This window comes from Cyprinodon tularosa, unplaced genomic scaffold, assembly GCF_016077235.1.
Source record: "Cyprinodon tularosa strain WSP-4 unplaced genomic scaffold, ASM1607723v1 ctg89, whole genome shotgun sequence".
NCBI classification, from domain to species: Eukaryota; Metazoa; Chordata; class Actinopteri; order Cyprinodontiformes; family Cyprinodontidae; genus Cyprinodon; species Cyprinodon tularosa.
In genome coordinates, this window is record NW_024039662.1 from 1,854,559 (window position 1) to 1,878,288 (window position 23,730).

At 42.7% G+C, this 23,730-nt stretch overlaps 1 protein-coding gene across 1 annotated transcript; it reads right to left on the bottom strand.

Moving 5' to 3' along the window:
- Positions 1–2,471: 2,471 nt before the first annotated feature.
- LOC119775721 (trinucleotide repeat-containing gene 6B protein-like) lies at positions 2,472–23,429 on the bottom strand. Its single transcript, XM_038273797.1, has 21 exons — positions 23,094–23,429; positions 18,396–18,483; positions 17,659–17,680; positions 17,092–17,535; positions 14,164–16,869; positions 13,921–14,067; positions 13,592–13,788; positions 13,442–13,504; positions 13,205–13,360; positions 12,912–13,037; positions 11,651–11,821; positions 11,352–11,468; positions 8,880–9,090; positions 8,639–8,791; positions 8,328–8,495; positions 7,934–8,080; positions 6,177–6,269; positions 5,810–6,019; positions 5,513–5,583; positions 3,967–4,106; positions 2,472–3,762 (listed from the first exon to the last, which is right to left on the bottom strand). Exons 2-21 carry the CDS (start codon positions 18,450–18,452, stop codon positions 3,228–3,230), a joined length of 5,934 nt encoding a protein of 1,977 aa, XP_038129725.1. The 5' UTR covers positions 18,453–18,483; positions 23,094–23,429; the 3' UTR covers positions 2,472–3,227.
- Positions 23,430–23,730: the final 301 nt, after the last annotated feature.

A 23,730-nucleotide genomic window follows, 5' to 3' on the forward strand; every position in this document is an offset into this window, starting at 1 on the left:
TTTTAAGACCATTGGCTTCAAAACCTACAAAATCTATTCAATATATCATTAGGATCTACAATATAACATTCAAAATAATACTGTTCAAAAATTTCCATGTCATTGCTACTAAACAAGAGGGTAATTTCAAATGTGTCTGGCTCTTAAGTTTAAAAAAAAAACATTAGTGTGAGGATCATTTTTGGGCCTTTAAGCATTTGGTTATTTTTAGAAGGCAGAGCTGAAATGTTAGAAAATGGACTGATAAATTAATCCATGTTATTCTCTAATCCACATCTGCTCTGAATTATACTAAGACTTAAATCATGCAATCTCACTAATATTTAAATAACTGTTCCTTAGAAAATTGTATAGAATAGAATAGAAATACATTTCTTCAATGTGGAAATTAAATAAATAATAAACTACATGTTTTTTTTTATTTTATTTTGCCTTAAAAAATAATCTGCCAGAAATCAGGGCTGAAGTTGTGGCTTTGCGAAGGCCCATTCCAAAGAAATACTTCTCATACTTGATGTTTAGTATTTTTCCCTGTTTGAGAAACATCACCTCATTAAGCCTTTTCTGTCATTCCATACTATAAAGTAATTAATAAAAGTGTGCATGATTTATGCTGATATATCAATCAATACTAAAAAGCAGCTAAATTGCTATCCTATCATGAATTAAAAAGTTGTATCATGACATCTCTGAAAAAAAAAGCAAAAAAGAAAAAAAACCACTAGCCTGCTTTTTTAATTCTAAAACCAGTTGTATTCATTCTCCTGGAGCATTTGAGTATTAACCTTCTGCTGAATTGAAATAATATTAAAAATTAATTTACTTTGAACGATGATCAGTACCAGTGGAATTTAAAAAAAAGCACACCATGATGCTCCCACCACTTCTACTCCTTTAAAGGTATTTTTTCCCCTTATATTTTGTCTTATCTGACAATGCGTCCGTTTGCCAAATCACTTTCTTGCATTCAAAAATTGAAAATTAGCAAGTGACGTTTTAAAAAGAAATATCAAAATGGATGGATAATGTAGAACAAACATTTTGCCCTCAGCTCTATTGAGCTATTCTTAACCAACAGACATGAACACTTCATATTCTGTCAAGGCAGTCTTATGTAAATATTAGGGTGTATGTATATGCTTCAGCCTGTAATATTAGTCTCTTAATTACAGAAAAATTAAATTTGCATTCATCCATTTTCAGTCACGCTTATCCCTGCTGGGGTCGTGAGGGGTGCTGGTGTCTATCTCCAGCTCTCTATGGGCGAGAGGCGAGGCACACCCTGGACAGGTCACCAGTCTATTGCAGAGTAACACAAACAACCATTCACACGCACACTCACCCTAAAGACACTTTAGAGAAGCCAATTAACCTAACAATCATGTGTTTTTTTGGACTGTGGGAGGAAGCCGGGGTACCTGGAGAGAATCCATGCATGCACAGGGAGAACACGCAAACTCCATGCAGAAAGACACCGGGCCAGGAATCAAACTCAGAACTTAGTAGTTTGACATGTACATTTTGAACAATAATATTCTAATTGTTATATCGTTGATGCTTACGATATATTGATAGATAAGATTTTGTAAGTTTTGCAGCCAAACGTCTTATAAAAATTAAATGGAATTCACCCAATTCTTGGTTTAAAATGATTATTCCTTGAATAATCACTCAATCTTAATTGCAACAAAATATAACTTTATAGCCCAGATAAATGAAAAGTTATGACCAAAGTGTTCTCACATTAGAAATAATAAAAAAAAAGAGACGGAAAACTTAGAAGCCAATACTTTCATCTTTATTAATCTTGTTCTCATTGTTTAAATAAATTTTTCTTCTGTAAAATCTCAAAACGAAAACACTGAACAGGAGTGTTAAAGCCTGTCTTAATTTAAAACAAATACACAACAACAAACCATTAAAAACGAACGGTAACGCTTACACTGTATCTGTAAACAACCCGCCCCACCCCTCCCCTCCCACTGCACACAGTTTGATAAGATTTGGCATGTCCATTTTCTCAACGCATATGCCTTCAGCTCTTTGTGTGATTAAAATGTTGTTTTTTTTCTATTATTGCAGGTCAGACAATAAAAAAAGACATATCTACTAAAAAACACTTCAAATGAAAGGAAAAAAAAGCATTAGTGCCAATATTTCTTTAACACAGTCAGCAGAAAACCAAATGCACTCGTATAACATTTTTTTTTGTATAGACCTTCTGTATAAGTAAGCAGCCATGCCCACATTATGACAGGCATTACCCATGCACACATCGTCGTCACATTCTCACACACATGCACAGCGACTGCGGTGGTTTAATCCACTTACTTGGTCTCAGTCTCACTCATACTCATAATGTGTATGATGCTGCACGCAGCATCGACACGTGGAGAAATGCATCGTAGCCTGAAAATGCCAGCGATTAAACATGTATCACTGCAACAGTAACAAACATGTTCAAGAACGAATAACAGAAAATAATAAAACAAAGAGTGCGTGAGATACAACAGTAGGAGGTCAGCATTTTGAAAACAGATCAATGACTTTTTTTTTTCTTCAGAATTTCACTATTCAAAAATTAAACCATACATCCAAACAAAACAGGAAGAGAAAAAAAAATGACATACACAGTAAGATACAACCCTGATCTTAATCAGAGCTGTTTGCATGTGTTTGGATTCAATCTCTGTCTTTAAGGGGATGTGAATACAAACTCCGCCCCCTGGCCTCAGTGTTCTCTTATTTGACGAAGGTAATGCTGTTTACAGTGCCTGTCTGTCTGAAAGGCTTCTCTGTATTTGGTGTGTGCATGTTTCATGTAAATCGGTTTAAAAAGTCCCCTACTTACTAAGCACATTGCAATCCAGTCGAGTCTTTAAGACTCACTGACTCTTTTTCATTCTTTATCAGGTTTTCAAGTCTAAGCAGTTGAAATCTTCATGTGTGGAAAAAAAAGGCTGAATACACATCTAACAGTCCCTGCATTTGTTTTTTATATAATAGCTTAAGTCTGGCCATGAGAATGTGTGTAAGCATATCTCACATTTCTGCTTTAAGGTGTGTGCACATTAATATGCATACTAGTATACGTATGCATGGGTATGTATTCAGTACATCAATATGCATATCATGTAAATGTGTGTGTGCCATATTAAGTACATATGTATCCCAGTGTATGCCCTATCAGTGTGTTCGAATCCGATCGTACTCGTGGAGAGGGCTCATCAAATGGAGTCGGCCCCTCCCCCCAACAGGTCGCCAGGCAACAGTCCAGCAGAGCTGTCCATTTGGTGCCTTTCCTCCATTTGCGGTGCTCCCCACAGGCTGCTGCTCGGGTATCCGGCGTTTATGCCCCCCCACAATCCAGACCTCCCGCTCTCTACTCCGCCGACGCCCCCTTCTCCGGCCCCGTTGGTGCTCCACTGGGAAAATATCGCAAGCCCCGGTCCTTGGGCTGGAGCCGTTTCTGAAGAAGCGCCCGTACCGTCGAGGCTCTGCCATCCGGAGCCGGACGCCCTCTCCCCTCCGGCGTTTCCATTTCCGCCTCCGGCTGCAGACGTGCCCACCGCAGGCCGCTCACTCCCAGGGGAGCTCCCCCCGCTGCTAGCCACAGCGGTGCCAGTTCCAGAGGAGCTGGGCGCTCCGTTGCCCGCCGCTCCTCCTGAGCTGGCCGCTTCGGCCTGGGAATGTGCAAAATAGCGTGCAACCTCTTCTTCGCTCACAAATTCAGCCAGGATGGTGGTGTTTCCAAGAACACACCTGTGAGGAAGTCAAAATGGAACATTTTTAAAACGAAAAGGGAATTCCTTACTGCAAAGCATTTACTGGGATTACCATTAAGATCGGTGTGAAAAGTGTTGCATTTGTCATAGAATAGGTTCATTTATACTGGGATTAAATTACACAGTCTGTTTACAGATTATTGAAATCTGCAGTAGCATTTGCGGATTCTGGTAAACTTACATGTGAAGAGCACCCTGAGCCTTGGCTGCCTCCTGCCGGCTGTTGTATCGAACCAGAGCGCTGCCCTGGGTTAGGCCCAGGTGGAAGGTCAGCAGGGGGCCGTGCTGCATACAGATAGTCCTCAGCGTGGAACCATCAATCTATGATGGAAAGAAGAGAAGGATTCATATATAACATGTCAAGAGCAGGTAACGAGATGTGAATGATGTCAGCTATACAGATTATACACCAGGTCCATTAACGATTGGGCCAGAAAAGGTAAGGAAACATTGGTGGTTGCGCAATTTTATCACTGCTTCACTTTTTAGAAATGGAAATGTCTAGAGAGCTGTACTGAATGGAATTTTTGTACAAACCCTGTATATACAAAATGACAAGCAGTTTGTGTAAGTCTAAGTATAATAATGCTAATGCATGTGAAAGGCTGGGTCCAAATAATGCAGACATTACTCTGGGTATTGCCTTGATTTGTAACTGGTTAATGGTTATGTGCCATCAAATAACTGGTGTGGATGATTCATGTAAGTTCATAAATTAATTTTATTTGGAGATTTTCCATGAGAAAGGTCCAGTCAATCTTAAATTATTATATGTCTTGTCTCCAAAATCCGATCTTAGGAGGGACCTGCTTCAGTCTGCCTGCTTTGCATAAAATTCGTCAAAATGTGAGTGGCAAAAAAAAAAAAAAAAAAACTATTTTTCATTAAAAAAATAAAAATTTAATGCACCTTTCGATTCCAGATAAAAATACGGTAACTTGGAGATGTCTTTTTTTTTTAACCCTCTTCTGTCACAATCACAGACTTCAATGTGTTTGATGAAAGGTCATGCATATGTGGAATGCAAAGGACGAAGCAGCTCTTTGCAACAAACAATTCTTTAAAGATAAATTTAAAGTTTTGCCAGAGAATCCATGTAGTTTTAGGCCTTTACTTTGACTAGGACATTCTAATGCATGATCACACTTTAAACTACTGGATTTTAGATCAGGCCATTTGTTTTTGGTCATCCTGCTGGATGTCGCTGTTGAAGCTGATTGAAAATGCCAAAAAAAAAACACTTTAGATTGGTGAGGTGTACATTTGGAAAACAACATGATTTCCCTTCCCCTTTACAACTACACATTAAGATGTGTTGGTATCTCAATGAATCCATTTAAGTTTGCAGCTGAAACGTAAGGAAATGTGAAATAGTTAGGAGTTGTAAAACCTTTAAAAGGCCCTGTACTATTTTCTATCTGTAAACAGCTGCATCCAATACTGTTTGTTTATCATAAAATACAGAAATAAGTAGGATTTTATGAAAAAAATTATCATATATAGCATTCACAACTTTGTATATGGGTAGTTTTATCTTTTTGTATTTTATAAGAAAGCCTATTTAGTTTACTGTATGAACCTGACTGAATATTCAGAGGTTGATGTTGAACAAAACAGAGATTTTGGAGATGAATCCAAGGATTACATATCAGTTATTTTATGTTACTTTTGTAACCACCAATGATGTCATCGGTCTCTTATTTCCAGGTCGCTTCCTCTGTCCTTACCTGAGGAGTCAGGTTTCTCAGCAACAGCCAGCAGCTGCCTCTAGAGGAACCACCATCACTCCAAGCTGAGCCTAAAAACAAACATTTATATAACAGAAAGAGAAATAAACAGCAGGATGAAACAAAAAAGATGACAAGCTGATGGCAAAACAGAACAACTAAAGTCTCTCTATAAACCTAACCCAAATTTTGCGGTCACAGTCACAATCAAGTTATGTGAACTGAAACAATCTCATCTAAAATGATAAAACAAAAGCTGACAAAATGGTTATGAAACCAACTCTCTCCAAAAAGTACCTGACCCAAATCTTGACTCTTGGTTCATCCCTCCCCAACTCCGGGCCAACCGTGGACCTCCAGTTCCCCACGGGGAGGGCGAGGCTTGCTTCTGATTGGTTAGGCCAGGAGGGGGGCGCGGCAGCTGCGAGCTATTGCGATTGGCCTTCCATAATTTGTTTTGTCCGATGGGCTCTGGAGGCCAGCTGGGCTTGTACTCCGAGTACTTTCCTGCGAGGAATATTGAGGGAGAGAAGGAGCATTAACTAAACTATGCAGAAATGGCAGCTTTGCAGGCATCCAAAAACCAGAATTGTTTAAATGCAATGAAAACATAAGAGAAGAAGAACTTAAGGTGGACCAGAGCAAAAAGGAAGAAAAATCTGACCTGTGCTGTGTGCATTGCTGAGGGGGCTGTCTGAGGCACTGTAGGGCCAGGCACCAGGTGAAGGCAGCGAGGTGTTGAGGGAGGGGTTTGGCCCTGCAAAACACACAAACATTAAAGGTAAACATCCAATGCTGTGATATACAATAATACAATTATTATTGTAGGGTGCAAAAAACAGCAGCAGGTCAGGAAAAAAAAAAATTAGCATCAAACTGTTTGTTGGAACCATTATAAGAATGGCAAATCACAAACAATCCAAATACTGATTTAATAAAAAGATCTTTGTGTCAGAGCTGCAGGAATCAGGAGAGCTGAGCGACAGCACAGAGAGGAGAGTTCTCCACTGTACTTATTCCTAAGCGATGTGTCATTTCCTTTGAGGTTTATTTAAGATGAGCCTGCATCCTTATAAGCCCCATTTACACTACCCTTGAAAAACCGATCCAGGCCCAGACCGGTCCGAGCTTGGATCGGTAACCAGGCCAAGCTCAGTTTTGACGACCGTTCACACGTCACACTTATCTCGGTTATCTCGACTCCTCGCCTCCTAGTGACGATGTGCGGTATTACTGCTAGGATTGAAGGAGGGACTCAAGCAGCTGGTGGCGGTAATGCACCAAACGCTGTTTGTCAACCGCCATAAAACCCAAGAAGAAGAAGACGAAGGAGGAGGGAATCAAGCAAATCAAAATGGCGGCGCCCGTCACATTCAGAAAGTTATGCTTGATTATTATTGCTGTACTTCCGTGTTTGCGGTGGGTCAGGCGAAGACGGCAACCTTGCGCGGATGTACTTGAATGGAGTGTGAATCGGCATGTTCAGCCAGTCGGCGATGACGCGTTCTGCTCATGCGCTCTTGTTATCAGAGAACCGAGCCAGGAAAAACCGAGCCGAACCCACCTCGGGAACTGGTCTGCAGTTAGCGCGGTCCGGTTATGTCTATCTCGGTTCAGTTCAGGTTGTTTCCGTTCACACACGACAAGTTATCTCAGTTACTGAGCTCGGACCGGTCTCGGCTCAGTTTTTTAAGGGTAGTGTAAACGGGGTAATAGGGTTTAGTTAGCTTCAATGAGCTAACCTGCCCTACCTGAGAGAGAAGAACCAAGCTAAGACACAGATAAGGAAATCTGTAGGAATGGGCAATATAGTCAAAATGTAAAACATTTGTTTCCACCAAGTCCGGTTTTATCGATTTTTCTCCCCCTTAAATTTCATAATAAAGAATGAAAAATTATACACATTAGTTTAAAAATCAGCTTTTTTTCAATCCCCTATGGTAGGTGAGCTTAATTTAAAGGGCGTCAGATTTCAAGCTCTTGAAAGTGCCTATGAAACAAGCGATTTTCACAACAATAAAAATATAACACACTAAATGTCTGCAGTTACTGGTTTTTCCACAGTAAGCTGGTTTATCAGTCATTAGCACACATCTAAGAACAAAAACTTATGAACTTATGTCTCTCTGAGCTATGGAAGCCAGTGGAGTGGAATTGGGAAGGAAAAAAAAAAGTAATAATAATAAAACTGTGAAACAATGAACCACTAAGCAAAAACAATCTTCAACTAATTCAGTAATAGATCAATGGTTAACTGGAGAATATAAATTATCACTCAAACTGGAATCTGAATTTGTTTAGAATATCTATTTTTAGAATTATATGAAAAAACAAAAACAAAGGGTAAGTGAATGGATTACTTATATAAAAGACCTACCACCCCAATAGCTGAACATGTATTTGTGGGGTGCAGTGAAGTACCTATATTGTCTCGCAGTAACGGGTGGTCGGGATCATTGAGGTTTGGGGATGCTGGGGAGCCGAGGACTCTACCAGGGGTCATGTAGGGATCAGACTCTGGGTCTCCAGTGCTCTGTATTCCTTTCCATGGAACGCCAGGCTGGAACTCTGTCGTAAGGGAACAGAAACACCATAAGGAGCTGAAATGATCAGTAAGATTTACATGTATTAACAAGATTTATAGCTCCGACTAATCTCTAATCAGATATTCTAACAATTTTAATCCCCAGAGTTCACATTTTCTGACTTAAACTCCTTAATCTGCAGTTACTTAACCTATACGAAGTAGAGATTTCATACTTTCCTCCTCAGACTATCACTAATCCTGTTAGCTTAAATGATAAGATGTACAAACCTGGAGGCCAGCTTGAAGTGGCCGGTTTGTTTCCCATTTTACTACCAGGAGTTCGGTGCCAGCTTTCTGCAGAGCCCTCAGGTGGGATCCCTAAACCTGCACTGCCCAGCATTTCGTACTGGGAGTAAGGAGACCCTCCTCTGACCTTTATAGAGCTGGGTAAAGGGCCTTATGGATAGCATGCGAGGAAAAGAAGAGAAAAAAAGAGCACAAGTCATTTTCCATTTCAGGTTTCCAGAATGGAGGTAAGTAATAAAGACAACAGGAGACATAACTATTACAGATGTATGAAAAAAAAAAAATCCCATTACCGTTCTTATGAAGGGCTGAGTCTGGAGGAGAGGGAGCAGGGGAATGTCCCTCCATCATCCATTTAAAGCGGGACTGTTGTCCGCTCATGTCTTTCATGCCCCCCATCATGGGGCTGAGTTCTAGAGTAGGAAGGTTACCACCACCTGTGAGCCCTGACAAGAACATATCAACTATCAATCCAGGCGCTAACGGGGCAGTTAGACACCAGATCAAACAGCAGCGAGTGTCTGGAGGACGTACCAGAGTACATTCCTTGTGATTTGGCATGAAGATCTGGTAAGTTACCCCCCATTCCAGCATGTGGAAGAGGGTCTACCATGGACTGCTTGGACACTCCTCCTCCAATGTGAGATGGAGACAGCTTGGGGTTCCCTCCTCCAGGTGTTGCTCCTCCAACTCCAACCTGCTGCTGTTGCCTCTGCTGCTGGATAATAGCCATGATTCTGGCAAGCTGAGAAGAAGACAAAGAAGTAGAATAAGGGCACCATTTCTTGGGCACTGCTCTTTACTCCATAGCCAGGAAAATATTTGATGCCATGGAAATAAAAAAAGCCAAATAATTAACAAAAAAAAAAACATATTCACAAGAATAACTCACTAATTTTATTCACAACAGAATCAGGGATTATATAAATTAAATAAGTGCACAAATAAACATAATAACCCAAATGTGACACCATGTGACAATATTTTATATTGTTTTAGGTATTATTCTTTTAATGTGCAAGTAGTCAAGAAATAGACTAATATTTAGTCTTATACCATGCCAAATTAGTTGTAATAACCCTACTGCCCTTTTTCAGCTTTTACAGCTAGCAGCTATATGGGGGTGTTTATGATGCTGCAGCTCCACCAGGAATCTGAACATTTTCTATCTCATGAGATTTATTAATAAATGTTTATACCACATACACCGACTAATAGAAAACTTTAGTGGTTTTAAAACCATAACTTTTTCCTGTTGGACCTTGAAATCTCTAACAAAACAATTTCTAGAACTTCATGATTGATCGCTCACTCTGATTATTTGATCCTTTTCTGCTTTCTGAGAGCTTCATTTCCTTTCCAGGAAGCCGGTGGTTTCTTTTTTTTTTTTTTTTTTTTTTTTTTTTTTAAACATACCTTTCCTGGCTTGCATAGGCATGCAGGCCTCAATATTTGGTGGAGAAGGAATATAAAAAATATTAGCATTTCTTTGAATGGTGCTAAGTTTTGGAGTTTTTCCTTTTTCAGTTTTCAAACCTATTTCAATTCCTTGCCTTCCATGTTGACCAAATGAGTTTAGGTTAAGGATTAAAGCTTAAAAAAAGACAAAAAAGGTATAAAACACCAAACTGATTCCTTATGCTACGGCTTCAGAATCTATGCTTTATTATGTTGCAGAATCATCTAAAGCTTTGAATCATTTCCTCTAGAGCTGAATGAGGAGACCACTTGATGTCTTTCTTATTTACTTGTTTATAGTTGCTGCTAATGCATTAGCAAACACAAGTGAAATGCTATTCACTCATTGTTTATGTCGTACTGTAGTCGCACCGCTTAGCAACGCAACCACTGAACTCAACCCGCTGAAAAATGAGCAGCGCAGCAATCATTATAGCTTGGCAGGAGGAGTCTGGCAACAAATGCTCCATGACTCGCTGTACAACAATTCCTAATTGTTTTTGCAGACGTCAGGAAATATTTGCGGCCCTAATAGCACGATTGGTTCCTCGCTTAAAGGAATAGTACACCCAAAACATGATTAGCCTTCATTTTCTACTCACCCCCATGCTGAACAACACTCTGGAGTACTTTTTTGATATCTCAAATGCATCTGGAGATCTGGGAGGCTTCTTGCTGTCTGCTGACATTCAAATAATGGAGGTCTATGGTGACCGAGACAGAAAGGTCCATAAAAGTCCACAAAAAACGTGTCAATATTCCTCCATACTGCTCGTCCAATGTATTCCAAGTGTCCTGAGTGGGTAGCATCCAGAATTTACTCGAAACGAAGTCATTTAGAATGTTTTTAGAGCATAAACAGTAGCGTATAGGATTTCCTGAAAGCGCGCACATGCGCGCTCACGACGCTACGGAAGCCGGCAGACCAAACCAGCGCATTCAGCTCGGCAAAGAACTCATGCTCTTCCTCAACACTGAAGTCCTCAGACATTTTTCTTTCATTGTATCTTTCTTTGCACAGGTAAACAGCACATTTCTTCTTCTACGCTTGCATTATTGGCAGAGCAGACGCTGAATGCGCACTCTCATCTGGTTTGGTCTGCCGGCTTCCGTAGCGTCGTGAGCGCGCATGTGCGCGCTTTCAGGAAATCCTATACACTACTGTTTATGCTCTAAAAACATTCTAAATGACTTCGTTTCGAGTAAATTCTGGATGCTACCCACTCAGGACACTTGGAATACATTGGACGAGCAGTATGAAGGAATATTGACACGTTTTTGTGGACTTTTATGGACCTTTCTGTCTCGGGCGCCATAGACCTCCATTATTTGAATGTCAGCAGACAGCAAGAAGCCTCCCAGATCTCCAGATGCATTTGAGATATCAAAAAAGTACTCCAGAGTGTTGTTCAGCATGGGGGTGAGTAGAAAATGAAGGCTAATCATGTTTTGGGTGTACTATTCCTTTAATGTCTTGGTAATTGAGGAGATGTAGCTGAAGCTAAGAAGCTCTAGATCTGCAGGGTATGAACGGCTCCAGAGGCTCACCTGCTGTGGGTCCGTCTGCTGTCTGAGAGGCTGAGGCTGGGGAAACTTCCTCTGGTTCTGCAGAATCTGCTGCTGCTGCTGTTGTTGCTGCTGTTGTTGTATCAGGAGCTGGCAAGCCTGTAGGTTGATAGGCGCTCGGTTACTGACACAAACTAATTACTATGAGGGCTTTATTCGCTTTCAACACCATGACTTGGCTGTTAAAGCAAGGTCGACAGTGGTTGAGCTAATGTAAATTGGTGAAAGCGATCACCAACGATGACTCATCCTAGTGTGCTGCATAACGTTATAGCACGTACCAGATGGAACTGCTGCACGTGGGGGTAAATGTTGCTCAGCATCGCGAGCTGCTGCGGGGAAATCGGAGGCGTCAAGACTCCTCCACCGACACTTGCAACGCCACCGACACCTCCCACCCCCCCGACGCTGCCACCAGGAGAGGGCATCTGCTTCAGCATGGGACCCGGCACCTATATGGGAGGAATGGATTGGGAATATAACATTGAGAGGAATGGAAATCAAAACAGAAGTGCACTGATTGCAGCGGAGATAGACCAGTTCATCTGCCAACAGTTATTTTTGGCTGATATTAATAGTATTTTTCTATCCATCGTTTATGTTTTCTTTAATCTGTTAATAAATGTTTCTTTTTGTTTAACATTTGTCAACATTGTTTAATGTGTATCATGCTACATATTTTAAGAAGGGGACAAGGGTCAACACCCCCCTCTTGGACATTTTGTGCAAAACATTACTTATTGTCACTTGTGCAATATTCTTCTCTCTTATTGTACAATAATTCATCTCAACTACTCTGTAGCCTGTGTAATTTTTAACTTATTTACAAGATCAGTACATTTCGGCAGCACAAGTGCAATAATCCAAGTCAACTACTAGTCTTCCCGTAGCTCTCTAGAGTAGATATTTTTATATCTAAGCTAAACATATTGCTTATATTTTTATGCTTTTTGTACTATATGCTCTCTTTTTATATTATCTGTCATACTTTTATTTTTAATGGCATCTTTAACTCTTTGTACTGTATATGCAACTAGAACAAGAATTTTCCTGAAGGAGTTTTCCCAAGCGATAAATAAATAAAGTTGGAGTGTAAGTCTTTATGCTACAAGTTTGTTAGAAGGTTAAACACAGTAGTGCGAAGTTGATATTTTTTAGGTTTCACACTTATTTAGGTAATTCGCAGGATCTGGTAATGTTAGCAGTATTTTTTAAAGAGCTAACTGCATTAAGTGTCAATTTAGGAGGTCAAAAAACTTCAACTAAACTCTCTTATACACATTGATCAAACTTAGCGAGCCATTAGGCTAGTACTCAGGATATATCACCCACACTTTCCCCATCAAAGTGTTGTTTACATCTCATCTCATGTATTTACGTTCATGGAAACAAAGGAAGCTTATGATCACAATTATTTTGACTGATTTCATTTCTACACCTTTATACAGATACGGAAAATTTAGCAGCTCCAACAAGAGAAACGAAAACCTGTTTGTAACCCAAATAATAAAAAACAAGAGGAAAAAAGTGAGGACAACAGACCTGAGCAGACAGGAACTGATGAGGCACTTGACTCCTTAACCCCTGGGAGGCGTTCATGGAATGCATGCCAGGCTGGTGCATCCCTCGAGGCTGAGGCATCCCTCCAAATACTCCATGGCCGCCCATCTAGTATGAACAACAAAAAAATTTGAAAAAAAAACAAACAAGGAACAAAATAGAACCTTGATTTTTGTTTCAGGTGATTTAATTCTTTTATTTACGCTGATGTTAAAGTTAGATTTTAAAAACTTTAAGAACCTGATCATTTTCTCAGGTCATAGTTACACTCTTACCTTTTCACCATAGGGTCCCATGTCACCGGGGCCCATGTCTTTGGAACTAGGCATGCGGTACCCTCCTCCACTTCTTCCTCCCCTTCTCATTTCTCCATTATAGTCATTCATTCCCCTCTTGTCTACATCCAGCTTTTTTTCCATCCCTGGATCATCCTAAAATAAAAAGGCCCATCATTAGATACAAACTTTTCATAAAAGCAAAGCTGATCAAGTTTCCTAAAAACAACTTCTTACCAGGAGACCCATGTTGGAAAACTGGCGTGAAACTGGATTCATCCAGCTGTCTGCTGCTCCAGTCTTTAGAAGAGAACCACAAACATGACCCTTAGTCCAAAGACTTGTTTTAAAAACAGTGATGCGCTAAACCGCCCGTCCCGTTCCTACCTTGACATTTCCTCTCTTCCCAGCATGACCCTGACCCCAGCCTCCAGAGTTAAACGAAGAGCCGCTTCCCTGAGAACCCGTGCTGTTCCACACTCCGCCATCGCCGCCGCCGTCCTCATCCTCCTCCCAGCTCGGATGCCTGGAGGCCACGATGGAGCCGTCACTCTTCCCGCCCCAGCTTTCTACAGTTTTTACTCCTGCAGCGAAAAACAAAGCAGCCATTATTTGCCGTTTGCTTTAACAAGGAAAAATCCAGTCTTTATTAACTAAAGGTTTTAGGAAATATTGCTAAATTTTGCCAATATCAAGCTTTTCTTCTCTGTTCTTACCAGGTTTACTGGGGTTTGGTGAAGGGTTCCTCCAGCCAGAAACTTTGCTGGAATCATCTGGGTCACCCCAACTTGTTGCAGCATCCGACGCCTGGCCCCAAGCTGCTGTACCATCATCCACATTTTGTGTAGTTCCGCCCCACATGCCTACAGACGGAGAGATCAAAGAGTTCAACATTTTGTTTTCGTCTTATAATATAGAGGAAGCTGAAAGCTTGTAATCAATGCTGAGGTTTTTCTTACCCACTGCGCCGCTGCCAGGGTTGGAATTGATGCTGTGCTGCCTCCTCGGCGGCTGTTGTTGGACTGGTGGCGGGGGGCCCTGCTGACCGTGATTTGGGCCCGGCGTCGCACTGTTCTTGTCCCACAGGTTCACGTTCTTGTTGTTGTAGCGCGTCGGGTCCCCCCAGGCCGACGTGCCGTCGTCGATTTCCATTTTCCGACTGATGGACTGAGGGGAGGGCTCCTCCCAGCCACTGGGCTCCAGGGAGTCGCCCGCACCCCCAGAGATTTGAGGGATTGGACCAGAGGTCCAGCCTAGACTTTGGTTGGGGTTCTTTGAAAGCTGACCTCCTCCTCCAGCACTGGGCCGGCTGTTCCAGCCGCCCGGCGGGTGCTGCCCCTGTGATTGCTGCTGCTGATTTTGGGCTTTCATTGGTGCCACTTGGCTGTTTGGTATCTGTGCTGCGTTGGGTTTGGCGTTCCCCCGGTCCTGGTGGGATTTGCCTCCACCCGCATCGCCTCCTCCTCCTCCTCCCCCCCATCCTCCTCGCTGAGGTCCTCCTTCTTCCAAGTTTCCCCAGGAGGATCCTTCATCGGAGTTGCTTCCGACTCTATTCCTCCCATCTCCCAACCCAGCTCTAGATGTGGAGTCTCTCTTCCCCCATTCTTCTCCCCAACCACCCGCTTCTCTTGCAGACCCCTTCCACCCCCCTGTTCCTTTATCTTCGGCTGCATCTCCCCACCCACTACCCTGTTGTTCAAAGTCTTGCCAGTTTTTCCTTCCTCCTCTGTGACCTCCCCACTGTAGGTCATCCGTCCTCCATCCTTTGCCCTCTTTTTCAGGCGGCAGCTCCCCCCACCCTCCGGCTATCTTTCCTGGGCCGCCCTGCGCATCGTCTTCTGGTGGTCCAGGCTTCCTCATGGTGCTACTAGACATAAAAGGACCACCGGCAGGCTGTGCCGTACCACCATCCCAATTATCCCTGGATGCAGATGAACTGGAGTTTAGGCTGCCAGATGAAGCGTTGTTAGAAACAGAACCGCCCTCCGATGGGTACCTAGAGCTGCGGTTGGTGGTAGTGTTTATGGCTGCCGATGAGAACGCAGAGGAAGATGAAGGGTTCCTGTCATTTCCGTTCCCCACACCCTTCGAGGTGTCCAGGTCCCAGGCCACATTCTGCTTGATCTGAGTCTGACCCCAGCCCGTGTTGGACAGAACCCTGGGGTCCAGGTCAGATCGGTTCAGCATGCTAAGTAAGGCCACTTCTGCCCCGGAGGCCTGGTTGGAGTGCTGCTGCGCAGAGCGCTCCTTTTGTCCACTTCCGCTCCCGGCTACGGATCCAGCGCCACTGGACGAAGAATGTCCTCCACCCTCGCCTACGGCTCCATCCTGACCCCCCGCTCCTCCCCACTCCCCAACCACCCCATCCCCTCCTTCCATCCCTTTCTGATTGTCCCAAGCTTTTGTAATATTTGCTAAATTTTGGGAGGCGGAGTCGTCTAAAGAGCCACCGCCGCCCGCGCTGTCCGTACTGCTGCTGATGCTGCTCCCTTCCACCTCTCCCCCACTTCCTATTGCTGAATTAACAGAACTCACACTTTCTGAAGTGCCACCCCAATTTGCTTCCGTACTCCCTCCTTCCCAAGCTCCCTGAGATTCGACTGGGTTGGTTGACCCCCCGCCATTCCCCCTGCCCCACCCTGCTTTGTCATACTGGCTACCAAACTTCCAAACACTTTCTTCCTGCCCCTGAGCCCCGGTAACCCCTCCGCCCCACCCATCGGCCTGGGAGACACCTGTGCCAATTTCAGATGACACCGGAGGCATGGCGCTCCAAGATGAAGAGACAGAAGTAATGCCACTTGCTTCACCTTCAACCTTAGAGTTTCCCTCGTTGCTGCCTGCCTGATTTGGTCCCGCTTCTTTCGCCGCCCCCTCTGGACATGGCTCCGGCCCTGGGTTCCCTAAGTGCTGCTGTTCTCCAGTCTTGGCTCCCACAGCCGTTTCAGTGTGCTGCTGATAGAGACCAGTTTGATTCACAGATGAAAGTGTCTGAGTGGTGATGACAGTGGTGCTGGCAGAGAATGAGGAAGCTGAAGTCACGGACGAGTGTTGCTGAACGGAGGTCCCGCTCTGGCCTAGGGCGGGCCAGGCAGAAGGGTTCACATTAGGGTTAAAGTTGGCACCAGGGACGCTGCTGCTGCCACCAAAGGGGCTCTCTGGAGGCCCGGGAAGATGGGAGACTTTGGAATTGTAAGACGCTGCCGAGCCGTGGCCTACTTCCACTTGGGACTGGGTGGAAGAGACCCACACACCACTTGGCTGAGCACATTCATTAGGCGAGGAGGAGGAAGAAAGAGGAGAGGAGCGAGGTGGGGAAAGATTGTCCATGTTGCCTTCTCCTCCTCCGGCTGTTCCTCCCTTCTGCTGCATGTTTCTCTCCCCCCATGAGGCACTACTGTTGTTGTTACCAGGGCAGTCCTGCTCCTGCATCCCTCCTCCGGCCCCTTCAGAACTCAGTTTGGGGCCGGCGGTGATGCTAGGCCATTCATCCAGGTCAGTCCCGTCCATAAACACCTTCCCGCAGTCCTGAGAGGAGGACTGGCTGCTGGAGCCTGCCCCCCATGTGGAATTTGCATAAGTTGAAGTAGTAGAAGACGACAGAGCAGCAACACAAAATGAGGATGAGTTGGGCGGTGAAGGGGGGGATGAACCCACGTTGGAATCTGAGAAAGACATTTTACTTTGAGTTAATTCAACTGGAAATGAATTCAAACATTCACAATGTGATCTTTAATCTTTAACATTAAACTGATCCCATTACAACGTTTAATTCTGACGTTTCTCATTATTAATTTAATAAGAAGCTCTGGCTGCAGAAATAATTTTGCTTCCTAAATTATGACTAACTTACTTTTAACGTTCATAGTAGCAGATTTTAGCCTTACCTGTGTTTCCATCTGTGTTTGCATTAGGGCTATCTGCCCCCTGTAAGGATGGGCCACCATCCCACCCGCTGCCGCCCCCGCCGGCCCCTGCGCTGGCTTCCCCTCCCCCCAGCAGCATGGAGGACAGAGGTGGCTGGCCCCTCTTCAGTAGCACTTTATGGTCCTGCTGGCTGCGGAATCGCGGTGGGACCTCTCTAGACATGTATCGTTGCTGCTGCTGCGCACTTTGACTTCCAGAAGGAGACGAAGAGGAGGAGGAGGAGGGCTGTCCGTTGGCCACAGCAGTACGCTGCTTTGCATTGTTTCCACCACCAGGAGGGACTTGGGCGGAACCCCCAGCGGCACCAGGACTGGGGGACGATGGGGCGACGGGGCCAGGGCTGGGGGACACTGAGCCTGGGGCGGCGAGCGGCTGGGGACAGGAGGGCTTGGCTGGTTCTGGCACTGAGAGGTAAACGCAGGAAGGTGGAATTTAAATCGTAAAGGTTACAAATTATAAAAAGCACAGGAACCCTTTATACCATATACCATAAATTAAGTATTGATTGAAAATAAAAAAAAACATACCTTTGATTTTCTGTTCTGGCACCTGAAAAAGGTCAGAAAGAGAACGTTAAGATTTAGTCCTCATTAAATGGTGATAATGATACATTTTAATTAACTTTAAGCAGAATTCCTTAAACGTTTTTCAGTATATAGCCAAGTGATAGTGCTATATTTTCATTCTGCATCTGGGGAGAAGTTCATAAAAAACAAAAACAAACAGAAACTGCGCCTTGCAAAGTGCCCAAACCCTTTAAAACTTGTTTTCTACTTTCTTTTTAAGACAAACAGAGAGAATAAAACCAGAAAAACCCAATTAAATACCCAGAGTGTTTGGCTTACTCAGAAAAGAATGTAAACAACAATCTCCGATCCAAAAATAACACATTTACTTATGCAGCAAAGCTGCAGCACAATTCAGAGAGAGGAAGAAAACATCAGTTGATTTACTTCATATAAGCATCCATTAGCCTCATTCCCAGTTTTTTACTTTTAGCTAATTATTGTAGGTGGTAAACCAAAACATTAGTTAAGTTTTTCTTCCATATGCTTAACAGTTCAGGGTCAGCCCATGTATGCACACGAAGAGTGCATAGGTCAGCTAAACCTGCTTAGATGTTAGCCTCGGTAGACCTCCACCTGTGGTCAGAAATCAGTCTGACTCAAACTAGAAGCAATGAACCACATTTAAACCGCTACTCTAAGCCAACAATAAGTGATATTTACCAACTGAAAACATTCAGTAAAAGCCAAAGATGTACCTTCTGAGAGGTTTCCCTTTTCTTTTTCTCTTCTTTCTTCTTTTTCTTGTCTTCCATGAACTGCTGCTCCCCTTCTTGATTCTCCTGTCTGTAAACAGAAATGCCCACTTTTAATTATTCATGTTATTAATGTCCCTTGGATTTAAACTTTCATGTCTCCAAACCACAGCATCTACATAAACAAACCACTTGAGGTTTTCACCAGAACTTAACCTAAATGCTCAAACAATGTCAGAGTTATAAGGACAGTAATGTTAACCAGGGGGAGACAACTTAGAAATAAGGCCTTGGTACACTGTGTCTGCCTTGCATAATTCATTAACCGGCAAACCATTGCATTTCCAAACGGCAGACAACACAGACTGCAGGAAAAACACTGCAAACATGTCTGGCTGCAGGATCCAGAGGATAACAGGTCTACTGTGAAATGATCAGAGGTGACTCATGTGTTCAGTTCTAAATAAAAAGTGAGATTTGCAATAGAAGAGATTTTAAAGCTGCATTTCATTGCGAGAGATATTTTTTTTGAAAAAAGAAATCTCCCAAAAAAATATATGTTATTACTTAAAAGGCCCTGTGACATCAGTAGAGTGTTAATCAATGGCGCTTACCTTGGCCACATTGTGGCACTATCTTTCTTATACCTTATCCAAAACGCTTAGGTTATCCTGAGCCATTTTCTGCATTTGTGCTGCTATAGCCTTAGAATGCTGGAGGGCGTAGGGACCCCTTTTCCTCATTCTCTCTCTTTTCTCCCATTCTGCAGTATTTGTTATTTCAATCTCTAACATTATGCTCTCTCTGCTTTCTCTCATAGTGGCTTTATCTGGTCTGTTTCTGTCTGGCTGTGACTCCATCCTGGAGGTGGTATTAGCTGTGCTGCTGCCATCAACACCATTGTTTGTTGATGCTAGAGCTTTGCCTGTTTTTCAGTGTAGTCCTGTGTCTCTGACTGTGACTAACTGTATGTGCTCTCTTCAACCACTGACATGGGAGCTGGCTAGGAGCTTGTCTGCCTGGCTGTGTGTTTCCTGGACAGGGTCGCCAGTGGAGTTGATAGACAATTGCCTTTTGTATCTCTGCTTCTTTTTTGCATGTCCGCTTCTATCAATTTGAACCCGTCGTCCTCAGCAGATGGCCGCTCACACTGAGCCTGGTTCTGCTGGAGGTTTCTTCCTGTTAAAAGGGAGTTTTCCTCTCCACTGTCGCTACAAGCATGCTTGGTGTGAAGGATTGCCTTCAAATCAATGAGTATTTGCAAACATAGGGTTTTCCTTGGATAGAAACTTTGAACCAATCTGGCTGTATGATTAAAGTACGTTGAGAGGACGTGTTGTGAATTGGCACTCTATAAATAAACTGAATTCAATATCATTTTTAGGATAATATATAAATCCTAATCTTTATGTCTGCTAAAGGAAAGGAAACTGTTTTAAGAAAACCGCAACTCAAACCTAAACAGTACATTCTGTTAACGCCATTTGTGTATTTATTAGGTAAACACTGGTCCATATTTTTTAACTTCTAGATTCGGATATCTGTTTCTGATCCAGACACTTTGTCTGTTTAATGTCGTCATCGTTACTGTTGAGTTTTTAAGAGGCTGTCATAAACTCTCTACACTCAGGTAGGATATGTATAAACACTAAATGGTGGCTCGATATTAGTAGAAGGTCAGAAAAGGAAGTAATCAAAACAGGAAACCTTGTTTAAAGGGCCAGCTTTATTCCTGAACACAATCATTCAACTAAAGGGTTTACATTTTGTTTTTAATTAACAAAAGACAGATGTCCATAAACTTTTCTGCAGTTCAACAGATTTTCTTTACATTACTGAATAACTGTTCCCCTGTGAATCAGGTCAATTTTTACCAATAAAGGATCTAAAAATGTTCTTCAACATCAGGACCTGTACGATAATATAAGATCCGTGCACCTCTAGTATTTAAATAGTACCAAATATATCGAACTTTAACAACAAAAAATGGTTAAAAAGGTACTCATTGTGCATGAATGTATTCAGAATTTTTAGGGTGGGTTAAAACCTTTTCTTTATTGGTAAAAAGTATATCTTTATAGATTTTTACGTATTGTAGTTTAGCCCCCTTTGCAGTACCTCTTAATGCAGAACGTAACCCCTCCTTCATTGGGGTGTGTCTCAACTAGCTTTCTAGGAACTGATACAGCTGCTAAATCCTCTGCAAAATAGCTAAAACCGAGTCACATTAGATGGAGAAGCTGTGCTTTTAAATTGTGAAGAAAACGTAATTCGATTTAGATCAAATTTCCTACAAAAAAAGCAGAATGTACTCTGTACTCTCCGCCTTGTTTTCAGGTTCTTAAAACCTCTTTTTTTTAGGTTTTCTTTACTTTTTCGCTCCATAAATCATCTCCTAAGCTTCATCGTCTTATTAAGGTGAAGCCTCCCCAGCATGCTGCTACCGTCGCCGCTCCGTATTTAAAACGAGGACAGATCATTCAAGGTGAACATTGGAGTTATGTTACAGTGTTTTGCATCTAGTTAAAAATATGAATTTCTGCTCATGGGTTTCTGCCCAACAGCTTTTTCCCCCCTTTTTATTTAATGTTCCCTTTGACACTCTTTATTAAGCCATAGTGCACCTGAGCAGAGCATCTCTCGAGCTCCTCCACAACCACCATCAGCATCTTGCTGCTTTTTCTGGTTATTTATCTGAAATATTTGCAGCTTTTTCATTTCATTTCCATCTACAGGTTCCCTGGTTTAAGTCAATAGTTTGGGACATGGTCTTATAACCAAAAACTTCCTTTAAACCTCCATCCATAACATCCTCCCTGACCTACTGCTGCTTTCATTTGCCTTCAGGACATGTTTTGCTCACCATCTCCTTTATGAAAACATCAAGAAAAGGTTTTAACCACTTTAAATAAACTACAAAGATGGAACCTATTAATTAATTTACATCTCATCACTGATGTTAAAGAGGAAAGAAAATGCTCCATGCAAATGTAGACATTTGTAAAACAAAAAAGCTAGATATGCCTCTCATTTAGCTTCACAATGTCTAACCACCTTGTGTTGAACTATTATAAACAATCTGATCTAAACATATTTAGGTTTGTGTTTTTTTTTTCCACTATTACAAAGCTCTTTAGTGGCTGTGGATCTCAAACAATTCAGCTTCTTAAAGGAATAGTACACCCAAAACATGATTAGCCTTCATTTTCTACTCACCTCCATGCTGAACAACACTCTGGAGTACTTTTTTGATATCTCAAATGCATCTGGAGATCTGGGAGGCTTCTTGCTGTCTGCTGACATTCAAATAATGGAGGTCCATGGCGCCCGAGACAGAAAGGTCCATAAAAGTCCACAAAAACGTGTCAATATTCCTCCATACTGCTCGTCCAATGTAATCCAAGTGTCCTGAGTGGGTAGCATCCAGAATTTACTCGAAACGAAGTCATTTAGAATGTTTTTAGAGCATAAACAGTAGTGTATAGGATTTCCTAATAGCGCCCCCATGCGCGCTCACGATTCTACGGAAGCCGGCAGACCAAACCGGAAGGAAGTGCGCATTCAGCGTCTGGTCTGCCGATAATGCAAGCGTAGAAGAAGAAATGTGCTGTTTACCTGTGCAAAGAAAGAAACAACGAAAGAAAAATGTCTGAGGACTTCAGTGTTGAGGAAGAGCATGAGTTCTTTGCCGAGCTGAATGCGCTGGTTTGGTCTGCCGGCTTCCGTAGAATCGTGAGCGCGCATGGGGGCGCTATTAGGAAATCCTATACACTACTGTTTAGGCTCTAAAACGTTCTAAATGACTTCGTTTCGAGTAAATTCTGGATGCTACCCACTCAGGACACTTGGATTACATTGGACGAGCAGTATGGAGGAATATTGACAAGTTTTTGTGGACTTTTGTGGACCTTTCTGTCTCGGGCACCATGGACCTCCATTATTTGAATGTCAGCAGACAGCAAGAAGTCTCCCAGATCTCCAGATGCATTTGAGATATCAAAAAGTACTCCAGAGTGTTGTTCAGCATGGGGGTGAGTAGAAAATGAAGGCTAATCATGTTTTGGGTGTACTATTCCTTTAAGCTGCACATAATCAGCAGGGTGTTTACAGTGCTAGTAGCAGCTAACTTTTTCACTAGTTTTTAAAGGATTTATGGATTTTTTTTACAGTTCTGCAAGCAGTAGAAGAAGATATCATCCTGATCCCTATGTAAATAACATGCTAACGTGCAGTCGATGCTAGCTGTCAACAGAGTAGCTTCCCTTCCAGAAGCTGATCCCGATGAATTAGCGGCTGAACGCCGAGATGTGAGCCAGAGAAGCGGGCTGAGCTGTCAGACAGCCAGGTGTCCATGTAGCCACATCCTAAACGCAGCCGAATTCACTACAACCACATTAATTTATCAACAGCCTGCCACCTGCGCTCATTCCCGATCATTTTCACACATTTTCAATTACAATTAGCTTTTTTAAAAAGAGCGTTTGGGTTAGCAGGCTGCTTTTAAAATGTGCAGGGCCAAATTTATACGACGAAACTTGTATGACGTTTGTCCAGGCGAAGCTACCCTAAAACAGAAAGCTTTTAGCTTACCGTGTAAATGAAGGGAAAAAAAAACAAAACCAAGCTGCGGGGTTAAGCTGCTTCCTATTTGATGTGAAAACGCCCAATGAAGCGCATGAACGTTTTAAAGTATTCACTCACCTCGGGAATCACACAGGACATAAAGTGCTTCTGTGCAAAAATTCTTGCAGACCCACCGCTAGCAGGCTAGCAAGGGAGCTAGCCTAGCGAGCTAGTTCTTCGAGGCTTTCAAGGCTAAATTGAATAAGAAATGACATCACCGGCGGGCGAAAATACGTTAATCGTAGAAAAAGTGGAAAAAAAACACAACTGTCCTTTTTTTCTTTGTTTGCTTGTTGCGAAAATGTAGTTCTCAATCTGTAAACAAAAAATACATATCCCCTCGATGACTGTCTATCGCTGTGTGATCAGTTAGTTTACAATCGGCCATTTTGCTTCTCTGTGGAGGTTCAGCCAGTGTATTATATCACCAGGCTGCTTGTTGATCAGAGAGGGGAGGAGGAGCGCGGCCAGTGCGGCTGCTCGCCACCAGGGGGCGCTTTAAAACTGTTGGCAAATTCCCTATTCCATGGGCGCTGCAATTATAAGTATGAGCCACCAGAAGGCGCAATTATTTTAAATTATACATTCAATTGCCCAATAAATGTGATAATGTGACAGTGGTGTTAAAAGTGCACATCTTTGTTACTTAAGTAGAAGCAGGGGGGGATTTAGGAAATTTGGGGCCCTGGGCAAAGACATGCATGGGGCCCTCTGA

Coding starts and splice junctions, on each gene's coding strand:
- LOC119775721 (XM_038273797.1), bottom strand. CDS start 18,452: ATGGAAGACAAGAAAAAGAAGAAAGAAGAGAAAAAGAAAAGGGAAACC. Junction 8,792..8,879: donor ATCACAAGGAATGTACTCTG/GTACGTCCTCCA, acceptor TGTTCTTGTCAG/GGCTCACAGGTGGTGGTAAC. Junction 5,584..5,809: donor AGAGTCAAGATTTGGGTCAG/GTACTTTTTGGA, acceptor GTTTGTTTTTAG/GCTCAGCTTGGAGTGATGGT.